The 15,301-nt window shown below is 35.8% G+C and overlaps 1 protein-coding gene across 1 annotated transcript in view; it reads right to left on the reverse strand.

Annotated features, from left to right (window-relative positions):
* The window catches only part of BRIP1 (BRCA1 interacting protein C-terminal helicase 1), a 180,432-nt gene that overhangs the window by 92,874 nt on the left and 72,257 nt on the right, over window positions 1–15,301 (reverse strand). The window contains exons 11-14 of the mRNA XM_023204671.2: window positions 11,756–11,910; window positions 8,828–8,993; window positions 8,259–8,399; window positions 4,367–4,528 (exon numbers count right to left, since the gene is read on the reverse strand). Of these exons, the coding sequence (XP_023060439.2) occupies window positions 4,367–4,528; window positions 8,259–8,399; window positions 8,828–8,993; window positions 11,756–11,910 (624 nt within the window). The remainder of the gene's footprint in view (window positions 1–4,366; window positions 4,529–8,258; window positions 8,400–8,827; window positions 8,994–11,755; window positions 11,911–15,301) is intronic.

Below are 15,301 nucleotides of genomic sequence, written 5' to 3' on the forward strand. Positions count from 1 at the left end.
AAGTATATATCCAAATGAATTGAAAGCAAGGTCACAAATAGATATTTGTACACCAATGTTCATAGTAGCATTATTCACAACAGGCAAAAGGTAGAAACAATCAAAATACCCATCGACAGATGAATGGATAAGCAAATGTGAGATATATATATATATATCTATATATACACACATATATATGTATATATATAATGAAATATTATTCTGCCATAAAAAGGATTCTGATGTATGCTACAAGATGGATGAACCCTGAAAACATTATGGTTAATGAAATAAATCAGAAACAAAGGACAAATATTGTATGATTCCACTTATATGAAGTAGCTACAATAGCCAAATTCACGGAGACAGAAAGAATACTAGAGGGTAACAGGAAATGGGGAAAAGGAATCTGGGGAGTTATTTTGTGGGAACAGAGTTCTTATTTGGTATGATGAAAGGTTCTGGAAATAGATAGTGGTCACCGTTGTCTAACATTGCAAATGTGCTTAATTGTACACATACAAAAAATGCTAAAGCCAAAGGCAGTGGCTCATGCCTGTAATCTCAGCACTTTGGGAGGCCGAGGTGGGCAGATCATCTGAGGTCAGGAGTTTGAGACCAGCCTGACTAATCTGGAGGAACCCCATCTCTACTAAAAATACAAAATTAGCCGGGCGTGGTGGCGCATGCCTGCATTTCCAGCTACTCGGGAGGCTGAGGCAGAAGAATCACTTGAACCTGGGAGGCAGAGGTTGCCGTGAGCCGAGATCATGCCATTGCACTCCAGACTGGGCAACAAGGGTGAAACTCCGTCTCAAAAAAAAAAAACAGAGTTAAATTTTGTTATGCATATTTCACCACAATCAGAAATGAAAATAAATATCAGAAAAATAAATAAAAGACCTGCAAAGCCTCTGGGGATGTGGGACTGGGAAGAAAGGAGGAACAGTATTAGTGAAGGGAGCTGCTGTTTTTTCATTATAACCATTCTAACATTATTTAATAATGTATAAGAATTATTTTGATAAATTATGTAAAGCTAAAAAAAGAAATTAAAATAAAGAATTCAATGACAAATAACAAATAAGAAAGTTTCTATGATATGTTTTATAAAGGATTACTATCCATACTATATATTTAAAAGCCCATACAAATCAATAAAAGACAAATACAACCAACACAAGCAGACAATAAACAAAAAGTTTAAAAGAATTAAACAAAAACCTGCAGAACAATTAACTGACAAACCTGACAAAAACAAAACCTGACAAAACCTGACAAACCTGATAAAAACAAGCAAGGGGGAAGGATTCCCTAGTTAATAAATGGTGCTGGGAAAACTGGCTAGCCACATGTAGAAAGCTGAAACTGGATCCCTTCCTTACACTTCATTCAAAAATTAATTCAAGATGGATTAAAGACTTAAATCTTAGACCTAAAACCATAAAAACCCTAGAAGAAAACCTAGGCAATACCATTCAGGACATAGGCAAGGGCCAAGACTTCATGACTAAAACGCCAAAAGCAATGGCGACAAAAGCCAAAATTGACAAATGGGATCTAATTAAACTAAAGAGCTTCCGTACAGCAAAAGAAACTACCATCAGAGTGAACAGCCTAAAGAACATTCTGTAGGCTCCCATCCCTACAGAATGGGAGAAAATTTTTGCAATCTACCCACCTGACAAAGGGCTAATATCCAGAATCTACAAAGAACTTAAACAAATTTACAAGAAAACAACAACCCCATCAAAAAGTGGGCAAAGGATATGAACAGACACTTCTCAAAAGACATTTATGCAGCCAACAGACACATGAAAAAATGCCCATCATCACTGGTCATCAGAGAAATGCAAATCAAAACCACAATGAGATACCATCTCACACCAGTTAGAATGGTGGTCATTAAAAAGTCAAGAAACTACAGATACAGGAGAGGATGTGGACAAATAGGAACGCTTTTACACGTTGGTGGGAGCATAAATTAGTTCAACCACTGTGGAAGACAGTGTGGTGATTCCTCAAGGATCTACAACTAGAAATACCATTTGACCTAGCGATCCCATTACCGGCTATATACCCAAAGGATTATAAATCATGCTACTATAAAGACATATGCATATGTATGTTTATTGCAGTACTATTCACAATAGCAAAGACTTGGAACCAACCCACATGTTCATCAATGATAGACTAGATTAAGAAAATGTGGCACATATACACCATGGAATACTATGCAGCCATAAAAAAGGATGAATTCATGTCCTTTGCAAGGACATGGATGAAGCTGGAAACCATCATTCTCAGCAAAGTATCACAAGGACAGAAAACCAAACACCGCATGTTCTCACTCATAGGCAGGAATTGAACAACGAGAACATCTGGATACAGGGTAGGGAACATCACACAGCGGGGCCTGTTTTAGGGTGGGGGGAGCGGGGAGAGATAGCATTAGGAGAAATACCTAATGTAAATGATAGGTGCAGTAAACCAACATGGCACATGTATACATATGTAACAAACCTGCACATTGTGCACATGTACCCTAGAACTTAAAGTATAATAATAAAAAAAAAGAAACTATGAGATAATAAATGTTTACTGTTTTACGCCACAAAAAAATTAAACAAAAACCAGCAGAACAATTAATTTCACAATTAATCAAAGAGATAAACTAAATGGGAACAAAATATGTTTGAAGGATTTCTTGTGTCTTTATTTTTAATTGAAAAGGTAGCAGAAAAATAATCTATTCATTTTGCTAATATATATACAATCACTAACAAGTTATTTCAACGTTACAGTGTCTAGTCACCCAGTTATAAATGTCTGTAACTAAAATTCATACTGTCTGCTATATGTATTCCAAGCCTAGCAGAAAAATGTCACCCAGACATCTCCTATCTCCCTTTTTGTGACTATGACTGGAAAATATAAAAAGGTTTTAACAATGCAATCAGATTCTGCTTTTATCTCTTACATAATTGCAGAGTGAGTGCAGTTTCCATAATCCCATAAATAACTTTTCTTCCAATTTCCCAGAAGATATTTGTCTCCATATTTAAGAATTAAAAGTTTTACAAATTTTATTAGGTAAGACCAACTCCCTACATGTTTTATTGTATGACTTAGTGTCAAGTTTAATTACTAGTTTTCCTAAATATAACTGCTTGGTGTAAATGTTCACACTGGAATACATCTTGTTTTCTATTAAGAATTTTTAAAAATGTTTATGTCCATTTTATTTTTAGAAATTCTTGTAAAAAATTATCTGGTTTTTTTTTGAAAACAAATCCTTTAATTTATCTACAAGAGACTAATTGCTTTAGTGTATCCCTAGCTATCGAAGTACATATATATAAAAAGACATAGAAGAATCAAAAGTATCAATATTGTCATTCAAATATATTATTTCCAAATGCTTCTGTCCTTAGAGGTATAACTTCCTGTGGAAAAAAGAGAAGGAATGCCACTTCTCTACATTGGATTTAGGTTAGATTTTTATACAATGTGATGTTACTTTCAGGAATTATATGTGGTTTCAATGCTTTGATTATTAGGAGGACCAAAATATACTAAATAATTTCAAATTAACTAAAAAAAAAATATTAAAAATCAGAGTGACTCTAAAAACAACAACAAAATTCTTCTGGCCAGACACATGAAGTAAAATGAGGGCAACAAAGAAAATTTAGCTTAGATTAACTTTAATGAAACATTCAGAAATGTAATTTATGAAAATAAAAAGGAATGCTCCTTTCCTTTCTACTCTGAAAATATCAACTTGTTCCTAAGAATAAAAATAATGTACACATAAACACTTCTTTTATATAACTAATATTACTTGAAGACTTTCATTCTTTCAGATTATTTTATTTTATTTTAAAGAGAGTCTTATTCTGTTGCCCATGCTGGAGTGCAGGGGTGCAATCATGGCTTACTGTAGCCTCAACCTCCTGGGCTCAAGCAATCCTCCCACCTCAGCCTCCCAAGTAGCTGAAACTATAGGTCTGTGCCACCACACCCAGCTAATTTTTGTATTTTGCAGAGGCAGAGAGTTTCACCATGTTCCCCAGGCTGGTCTTGAACTCCTAGGCTCAAGTGATCCTCCCAGCTCAGCCTCCCAAACTGCTGGGATTACAGGCATAAGCCACCATGTCCAGCCTTGCTCTTTCAGACTTTTAAGTAAAACAGAGGTAGGATAATCAGGCAGTATCTTAATCAAAAAATAAGTAAAATAATATATGATGTTTAGAAAACTATAATTATTACCTTGTTGCCTCTACCCTAGGAAGCTTACTGTGGTAATTTTTAAATTAGCATGACAATGTTTAAAATGTAAATGATTATTTAAAGGCAAAAGAAACAAGAAACATTCTCTTACCTTGTAAGATGGCAAGAAACACAAAATTCCTTGGCTCACAGTCTGGCACACAGATAACAAAAGTGCTCCCACTTCATCTTGGAACTCAAATGTTTCAGTATTCTGGAAGGTAGCACAGAGATTCCGACCCTTGGGGCCTGACCCAATGGTACCAACCCAAACCTAGAATATGAATATGTCATTATTAGAGTTATGCATGAAAAAGGCATGGAAATTAATATTTATTTGGAAGTATTTACATAAAAGATCAAGCAACAAGTTTAACAAAAATTTATTTTTAAATTGTCAGGGGGTTTTCTATTACCTTTAATTAATTGTATACAGATTTAATTTATAAAAGTTTTGTTTTAGGCAGATCACTAAATTCTCTTAGAGTGAAAATTCTTTGAAAGCAAAACAGGTTGTATCTGTCTTCATTTACTTAATAGCTTTGAAAAATGTAAGCATGTAACAAATTTTTGTTAGGTGAATAAATGAACAAGTGAAATGATGAATATAATATACCAATAGCAGAATCAGATAATTCCAAAATACTAGGGATGAAAGCCAGTATAATTTGCCATAGGCAAGTCTCAAAAATGACAGGAACTACTCTTTCAAAAATTCACTGGTGCTCAAAGATCTTTAGTCATAGAAAAAATCATACCCACCACAGCTTACAGTTATTTGCAATTCTATCTCCCTTATATGTAAAGAGACGGAGAGAGACAGAAGAAATTGTGCAAAATGTTAACAAGTGATGAATCTAGGTGAAGGATATAAAGATACTCACAATATTAATATTATCTTTCCAACTTTTCTGAAATTTCTAATTATTTTGAAATACAGTTGAAAGAATCAATGGATGAATAAATTATCAAAATGTAGCATTGAGTAGAAAAAAACAAACGTTTTCCTTTGCTCTCACACCACAGCAATCAACACAGAAAACTTCTGTGACCAAATGTGTGGGAGGTTTTCTCCACATACCAAGCAAACAAACAATTCTGCAACAGACATCAACTGGGTGTCCTCTAATTCAATTCAATTCTGACACTATCTACTGGAAGATAACTTCAGATCCCAGAGGTTGAGGGCTCAGTTCCCAAGACTGCCCCTGATTTCTGTTGCCAGTCACAGTTGTTTTACTTGTGCTTCTGACTGACCAGCTAGAAATCGGGCATCCCACAACCCTCTGCTTGGGTTCAATTAATTTGGTAGAGCTGCTTATAGAACCCAGGGACACATTTACCTACACTTATTGATTTGTTATACAAGATATTACAAAGGATACAGATAAAGAGATGTATGTGGGAAGGGGCTCAGAGCTTCAATTCCCAGGCACATCACCCTCCAGGAACCTCCAAGTGTTCAGCTATCTGGAAGCTCTCTGAACTCTGTCCTTTTAGGTTTTTATGGAGGCTTCATTATGTAGGCATGATTGATTAAACCACTAGATATTAAAATAAATTTAACCTTTAGCACCATCTCCCCCAAGCCCTCCCCAGAGGTTGAGGAATGGGAGTGAAAATCCCAACTCTCCTATCATGTCTTGGTCTTTCCGGAGACCAGCCCCCATCCTGATACTACCTAGGGGCCCTCTACCATTAGTCATCTCATTAGCGTACAGAATATCACTTTGGAGATTCTAAGGATTTTAGGAGTTGTATGCCAAGAAATGGAGTGGAAGACCAAATATATATTATAAATCACAGGCATATACACACATGAAACATTATTCACCTTTAAAGAAGAAACTGGCACATACTACAACATAGATGAACTTTGAAGACACTATCTGCAACATGGACAAACCTTGAGGACATTATGCTAAGTAAAATAAGCCAGTCACAAAAATGACAAATATTTTATGATTCCACTTATATGAAGTATTTATAGTAATTGGATTCAGAGAAACAGAAAGTAGAATGGTAGTTACCAGGAGTTGGGGAAGGGGGAGAATAGAGAGCTATTGTTTAATGGGAACAGAGTTTAAGTTTTTCAAGAGGAGAATGTCTTGAGATTGGTTGCACAACAATATATACATACTTAATAAGACTGAGCTGTATACTCAAAAATGGTTAAGACGGCAAATTTTATGTCATGTATATTCTACCACAATTAAAGTTTTTAAAAAATTTAAGTTGAAGGAAAATATTATAGTATAACAGAATCCAGCTGCACAACTACATTATAATAATTCAGAGACATTACAGGTCAAATGGACTTTTGTGCAGTAGGTTGAGAACATAGAGCCTGTAATAACATTCTTATGAGAAAACATATGCTGAATTTACCAACTTCCTATATTTATCTGTGTCTCTAAAGAAAGCAACTTGAAAATGTGGAACATGTATTCTTCCTTCACTGCTGTTTATAGTCACATTTCTCAACAGGAACACTCTGGCATTTGGAAAGCACAATTCTTAGTTACATAGGAGTTTAGCATTCTAGGTTCCCAGCTACCAAATGCCGTAGTTGCTCCCAGGTAATTGTGAGAACCACAAATGTTCCCACCATAAACCTGTGTATATAGCTTAACAAAGAACTAGCCTTGTGTTAGGCACACAGGTGATGTTAACTTAACCACTTTAGCATTAACCACAGCTTAACATCACCTGTGTGCCTAACTACTTTAAAATACTTCATAAGAAGAAACCAGAAGGCATAATGAAAAATGATAATCTATACATTTCTACAAAAATTAAAATAACATTTAGTAGGCATCGTTATAAAACATTAAAATCTTAAATCCTAGGACTCATAAGAGTACGTTTAATTCATTTCAGATATTCAAACGTGCTGAACACTTGCTAAATACCAGCTATTAATCTAGGCATACAGGAAGAATGTGAATGTAAAAGGAAGACTCAGGATACACTATAGTCTAATGGAAAAGAGAAGCATAAATATTTATACAAGCTGGGCATGGTAGTACATGCCTGTAGTCCCAGCTACTCAGGACACTGAGGCAGGTGGACTGCTTGAGCCCAGGAGTTTGAAGCCAGCCTGGGCAACATAGCGAGACCTTGTCTCTAAAAAGATAAATAAAGTCTGGCCAACATGGCAAAACCCCATCTCTACTAAAAATACAAAAATGCACAAAGCATGGTGGCACACTCATAATCCCAGCTACTCAGAAGGTTGAAGCAGGAGAGTGGCTGGAACCCAGGAGGCGAAGGCTGCAGTGAGCTGAGATCACACCACTGCACTCCCGCCTAGAGGACAGAGCAAAATCGTGTCTCAAAAAATAAAAGTAAAAATAAAAATACAGAGATAAGTAAATAAGATATAAATAGGCCGGGCATGGTGTCCTGTAATCCCAACACTTTGGGAGGCCGAGGCAGGTGCATCATTTGAGGGCAGGAGTTCAATACCAGCCTGGACAACATGGTGAAACCCCATCTTTACTAAAAATAAAAAATAAAAAATTAGCCAGGCGTGTGGCGCACACCTGTAATCTCAGCTACTCGAGAGGCAGAGGCGGGAGAATTGCTTAAACCTGAGTGAGCCAAGATGACACCACTGCCCTCCAGCCTGGGCACCAGAGCGGAGACTCCGTCTCAAAAACAAACAAACAAACAAACAAATAAATAAATAAAATACAAATAATTATATCATGAGAACTAAATAAATCAAAATTTTGTTTTCATTACAAAACTAAAACTTATTTAAAAGAAGCTGAAATACAGCCTTTTGCATCCCAAGTGACTGAATTATTTCCTTCTGTTGACACACTATTAAGTAGCTGACAGATTTTCTTTTATTGTAAAACTGGAATGTTGAATTTCCTATCAAGATTTACTTCCTCACACTTCAGGTACCTTCTAACTTGTTTATATAGAGTTATACTGAAGTAAGTAGAAACACTGAAGGCCTTCAAAAAAAAAAAAAAACAACAACAACAACTAACCTGTGAATTTTTAATGACATGATTAGCCTCCAGCTGGACAGTAAATGTAACACCAAGTTCTGATGAAAAGGATTTCATTGGTGATAATGTACCAGATGTCAAAACAATAGTCTGAACTTTGCCATTAATATCTGAAAAGGCCTAAAGGAAAACAACATTAGATAAATAAAATTATCTTTAAAAGAGGCTGGGCAAAGTGGCTCACACCTGTAATCCCAGCACTTTGGGAGGCTGAAGCAGAAAGATCGCTTGAGTCTAGGAGACCAGCCTGGGCAATATGGTGAAACCCCATCTCTACAAAAAATAGAAAAATTAGCTGAGCATGGTGACCCTTGCCTATAGTCCCAGCTACTCAGGAGGCTAAGGTGGGAGGATCGCTTGAGCCCGGGAGGTCAAGGCTGCAGTGAGCTAGATTGCACCACTGCACTCCAGCCTGGGTGAAGAGCAAGACCCTGCCTCAAAATAACAACAACAACAACAAACAACTATCTTTAAAAGAGTCAACCACATTTTTTAAAATGCTGGTACTGAGCAGGAAGACAAAATCTCCATTTACATGATGAGCTTACCACAGCTGGATTTAAGCACCAAAAGTTTAGCACATGAACTGCAGTTTTCTGTCGTGAATGTTTCTTATTTTTTGGTAGAACCAACAACCCATTTTTATCTGAAATATCAATCTGATTTGTCCAGGAGTAAGTCTGTTGAATCGCAATTTTATAATCATCTGCAAATCTAGATGCAAAGAAAATGCTAATTAAGTGGCAAAACTTTATAAAACCTATGACCCAGCTACATACAATATAGAAACTGATTATATTAAAACTCATTTGAAAGAGCTAGTACCTTCCTATTCAAAAATAACATTCTCCTTACCATTAATTAAATTCAGTAATTCTGATATTAATTAAGTTACTAAATCATAGAATCAACTGATTCTTAGAGGGAATATTAGAAATCATCTAACCATCTATCTTTTACCACCTACTTCCTAACCTCATTTTCAAACATTACATATGTCAGGGCAGAAGCAGAATTAAAATCCAGGCCTCCTAACTCCCAGTCCAGAGCTCTCTGCATGCTCTACTATATGATGAGTTACAAAATAGAAAACAGCATTATGGTTAAAGAAACTAAAAGGTGGGTTATACTTTTTTATTACATGAGAAAACAGAAAGATAATTTTTACTGAAAGTTTTTAAAGTATTAGCAACAAATTATAAAATTCTTACATTCCTTTGAAACCTGAGTCTCAGCCTTCATCTACTTTTAATGAAGGTGCTGAACCAAATGACATCTGTGATACCATCTAGTTTATAACTACTTTCAATATCAATCTAGAAAATGGCTAAGCTTAAAAAGAATAAAATGTGGCCGGGCATGGTGGCTTACACCTGTAATCCCAGCACTTTGGGAGGCCGAGGCAGGCAGATCACGAGGTCAGGAGTTTGAGACCAGCCTGGCCAACACGATGAAACCCCGTCTCTACTAAAAATACAAAAAATTAACCGGGTATGGTGGTTGGCGCCTGTAGTCCCAGCTATTCGGGAGGCTGAGGCAGGAGAATGGCGTGAACCCGGGAGGTGGAGGTTGCGGTAAGTCAAGATCGCGCCACTGCACTCCGTCTCAAAAAAAAAAAAAAGAAAACAAAGGGGAAATCTTCATGATATCAGTTTTGGTCATGATTTACTGCATGTGACACTAAAAGTACAGGCAACAACAAAAAAGGAGAAAGATAAATTGGATTTCAACAAGATTAAATAGCTTTTCTGCATCAAAGTACACTATCAATAAATGAAAAAACAACCCACAGAATGGGAGAAAATATTTGTAAAGCATATATCTCTTACAAGACTGACATCCGGAATATATAAATAACTACAACTCAACAACAACAACAAAACAGTAATTCAAAAATGGGCAAAAGACTCCAACAGATATTTCTCCAAAAGAGACATACAATTGGCTAATAAGCACATGAAAAGATTCTCAACATCTCTAGTCATTAGGAAATACAAATAAAAACCAGATGAAATCACTTGATACCTATTAGGATGGCTATTATTAAAAAAATAAAATAGCAAGTGTCAGCAAAATAACAATTCTGATATGTGCTGCTACATAAACTGTTGGCAAGGATGTGTAGAAATTGGAACCCTTGTGTATTGATAATGGGAATGGAAAATAATGCAGTTGCTGTGGGAAACAGTATGGTGAGTTCTCAAAAACTTAAATGCAGCATTACCATATGATCCTGCAATTCCACTGCTAGGTACTTATATACACCCAGAACTGAAAGCAGAACTCAGATATTTGTACACCAACATTCATAGTAGCATTGTTTACAATAGGCAAAAGATGAAAACAACTCGAATGTCCATTAACATAAGAATAAATTAACAAACTGTGGTATATATATACAACAGAATGTTATTCAGCCATAGAAAGGAATGAAATTCTGATATATGCTACTACATAAATGAACTCTGAAAACACTGTGCTAAGTTAATTGAAATAAGCCAGACAAAAAAAGACAAACATTGTATGATCGCTCTTATTCACATAAATACCTAAAAAGGACTTCATAAGATGAAAATAGAATACAGGTTAGCAGGGGATGAGGGAAAAGACTCTAGGGAGTTATTTCATGGGTACAGAATTCCTATTTGGAATGATAAAAAAAATTCTGGAAATCTCTGGAAATGAGTACAATATACAACATTGCAAACATACTGTACTTAATGGCATGGAGTTGTATACATAAAATGGTTAAAATGGTATATTTTATGTATATTTTACCATATACACAAAAAAATACCAGAACTAGGTTCTATTATAACTTAAGTTATAGGATGAGAGGGATTGGTTGTTTTTCATTTTCTACAGTTCGTACAATAAAAAAGGGACTTTCTGACACTGTAAGAACATAAGAAAACTTTAGCAATAGAAGATAACAATTTAATATGATTTAATTAAATATATTTAATGATTTCCATATTCATTAATATAAAAGACTAATTTTGGCCAGGCGTGGGCTCACGCTTACAATCCTAGCTCTTTGAGAGGCTGAAGTGGGAGGATCACTTGAGGCCAGGAGTTCAAGACCATCCTGTTCAACATAGTGAGATCTCATCTCTACAAAAAAAAAAAAAATTAAAAAATTAGCTGGGTGTGGGTTGTGCACACCTGTAATCCCAGCTACTCAGGAAACAGGTGGGAGGATTGCTTAAGCCCAGGAGGTCGAGGCTGCAGTGAGCTGTGATCACACAACTGCACTTCAGCCTGGGTGACAGAGCAAGTCCCTGTCTCAAAAAAGCATCAGACTAATTTCAATTCCTCTAAGTCTGTGTCAATAACAGCAAATATATAATAATATCTATACCACTTGTTTTCAATTCTCCTATTTACTCACCCAAAATTGGTATGTATTAAACACATGCTAGCACCCAAATTAGGCTATTTTTAAAGGAAAATACACATTAGTTATCTTCACTTACCTGCTATTTTGCCTAAAAAGATAGTCAAGCACCATAAAAAGTCCTTTAAGCATTATTTGAGTTGATGCACTAATAATAGGTACTTCTCTTGCCTCTTCTTTACCATAAATTGGTGAGATTTTTTCCTCTTTTTGAAGAACAGCAGAAAAATGCCCCTATAAGAAATTACCATATTAACTGTAGAGGGGTTGGGAGGAAATTGGAAAAAGAAACTTCTCAAAAATATAATGAAACCCAAACAAAACATGCATTGAAATTTTAGGTGAACAGAATTGCTATAGTTTGATAGTCTGACTTCTCCGAATCTCATATTGAAATGTGATCCCCAGTAATGGAAGTGGGGCATATCGGAAGGTTTGAGATCATGGGGGGTAGATACCTCATGAATAGATTAACATCCTCCCTAGGTGGAGAGTCGGTGAATTAGTGCTCTGTTAGTTCCCATGAGAGCTGGTTGTTAAAAAGAGCCTGACACCTCCCTCCCTTCTCTCTCTCGCTTCTTCTCTTGCCATATGATCTGTACAAACCAGCTCCCTTTCACCTCTTGCCATGACTAGAAGCAAGCTAAGGTTCTCAAAAGCAGATGTTGGTGACATGCTTCTTGTACAATAACCAAATAAACCTCTTTTCTTTATAAGTTACCCAGCCTCAGGTATTTCTATATAGCGATACAGACTAAGACAATTATTAACAGCACAATACTAACAATGTATTTCAGATTGCCATATTAGCAAAATTCTCCTCAGAGTCAAAGACTCTTCAATAATAAGTTAGTATTTAGAAGATTCATTACTTCTCAGGCAATCAGGGTATTATTTGGTGCCTTTCAGAAGTAAGGAATTAAATAAAAATGTAGCAAGTGGCTTCTCCAAAAGGCTTTAAAGAATTGATATGTTGCCTTAAATCCATGAATTATTTCCAGAAAGTAATTTTGATGCTGAGAATAATATGACTATATCACAAGCAAAGCTAAATGACTTAAGGAAACAATACATGTTAAATAACAAAATGTATGTTAACTGGCTCATTGGTCTTTACATGGCTCATAAGTTTTAATAATGGATTAAAACAAAATTATAAGAAAACAGAAGAGTATGTTTCCCAGATTGTAAAAGAGAAAATTCTGGATACTGAAGCAATAAAAGATATTGGTGACAACTCTGATGTCTGACAATAAAATGTGTTCAATGAAAATAAAACGAGGAAATAGGATAAATAAGAATGATACATTTTAGTATTCAGATATATTGTGAAACAACACAAATCTATAAGAGTAAAAATCAGCTGGCCGGGCGCGGTGGCTCAAGCCTGTAATCCTAGCATTGTGGGAGGCCGAGACGGGCGGAACACGAGGTCAGGAGATCGAGACCATCCTGGCTAACACGGTGAAACCCCGTCTCTACTAAAAATACAAAAAACTAGCGAGGTGGTGGGCGCCTGTAGTCCCAGCTACTCGGGAGGCTGAGGCAGGAGAATGGCGTAAACCCGGGAGGCGGAGCTCACAGTGAGCTGAGATCCGGCCACTGTACTCTGGCCTGGGCGGCAGAGCGAGACTCCATCTCAAAAAAAAAAAAAAAAAAAAAAAAAAAAAAAATTCAGCCTTACTGAACAAAACATTAAAGAATACAAATAGGTAGAAAGACTTAAAAAACGAACTAACAAAGAACAAACAAGAAAGACAACATGAATGTGGAAAAATATGCAGCCCTGCAATGAAATACAAATATCAAACTATTCTTTTTGAAAAATGAAGTCCCCTCAGCAACACCTTACATCAAGGCTTAATATCCTTCTCCAACACTGGTAGAACACTGGCAATTTACTCTGATAAAATATAGAAAATATAAACTACTAAAGGTGAGGCGCTGTACTAAAAACAGAAGGGCTAAATGAAATCCTACATTATTGAATCATGAGAGTACTCCGTGCTCAATTCCGGTTAGGTTACACACACATTGGCAGCTGGGTTGGGGGGTAGAAAAACAGAAAACTAAGCAATGGAAAAATAAATAAAAAGTTAATTATAGTTTCTTAGGAAACATACATAAAGCTATATAAAAATATAATCAAGTAAGCTACATTACATTACTATCATGAGCTATAATAATATATACACGTGATGGTATCCACACTGAGTATCAATATAACTATACTGGCAGAATAAAGAGTGAAGAGAGAAAAGAAAGAAGGAAAGAAAAGCAGGAAGCAAAGGAGGAAGAGAGTGCGTATGCGTGTGTGTGTGTCAGAGAAGAGTGTATGTGTGTCTAAAGGAGCTAAATCATCATTATAATTAAGAGAAAGTCAACAGAGAACATCTAAAATTGAAAACTCAAAAGAAGTAGAACCCACGTTATTTTTTAAAATGTGGTTAAATATCAGAAGAAACCACTACAAGAGATAAAAGTGCACTCCAAAGTGAGAATTGGGATTGAGGAGTGGGTCAGAGGAATGCTTTTCTCAAAAGAACTGACTCTTTAAATTCTATAGGTATACTACTTTGGTAAAAATTAATTTCTACAAATTTTGATAATCATAATGACAAATTTCTTAGCCAACTAGAATCAGGGCAAATTTCCTTAAATAAAAATGATTATAAAAATATATAATAAAAATATATTATATGTATATAAGATATAAAATATATAATATAAAAATAACCCACAGAACTCACTTTTAAAAGGTAAATTTTAAGCATGTGAATTATAGCTCAATGAAGCTGTCAATTAAAAAATTTTTAACCACAGCAAACATCTCAATAAAAGGTGCAATACTAGTAATTGCTCCTTTAAGCAACAGAACCAGGATGTCTTTTTCTTTTTTTATTCTTCTTTTTTTTTTTTTTTGAGACGGAGCCTCGCTCTGTCGCCCAGGCTAGGGTGCAGTGGCGCGATCTCGGCTCACTACAAGCTCCGCCTCCCAGTTCATGCCATTCTCCTGCCTCAGCCTCTCAGGTAGCTGGGACTACAATCTCCCACCATCACGCCCGGCTAATTTTTTGTATGTTTTTTAGTAGAGGCGGGGTTTCACCGTCTTAGCCAGGATGGTCTCGATCTCCTGACCCTGTGATCTGCCCGCCTCGGCCTCCCAAAGTGCTGGGATTACAGGCGTGAGCCACCGTGCCCGCCCCAGTATGTCTTTTTCATTGCCTGTGATAAACAACGCACTGGAAGTCTGTGCCAGCATAGTAAGAAACAAAAACATGAAGAAATTAGAAAGAAATGAGAAAGAAGCCAGTCATTATTCAGACAATATGGTTATCTATACGGAAAATTTAAGATAATCTGTGAACAAACTTGTAAAATAATTCAACAAGGTGGTTAATACCACAATTATAAGATAAATAAAAATCAAACACCAGTTTGATATAGCAATAACAATTAAAAACGTAATTTTAAAAATATATCATTTGTAATGGAAACAGAAACTTTAAGCTACTGAAGAATAAATCTAACCAAAAGCATCTAATCTTTTAAAAATAAAATTATAAAATGTTATTGAAAGATAGGAAGAAATAATAATGAAGAACTATATCTTGTCATGAATGGG

Source organism: Piliocolobus tephrosceles, chromosome 16, assembly GCF_002776525.5.
Source record: "Piliocolobus tephrosceles isolate RC106 chromosome 16, ASM277652v3, whole genome shotgun sequence".
Lineage (NCBI taxonomy): Eukaryota > Metazoa > Chordata > Mammalia > Primates > Cercopithecidae > Piliocolobus > Piliocolobus tephrosceles.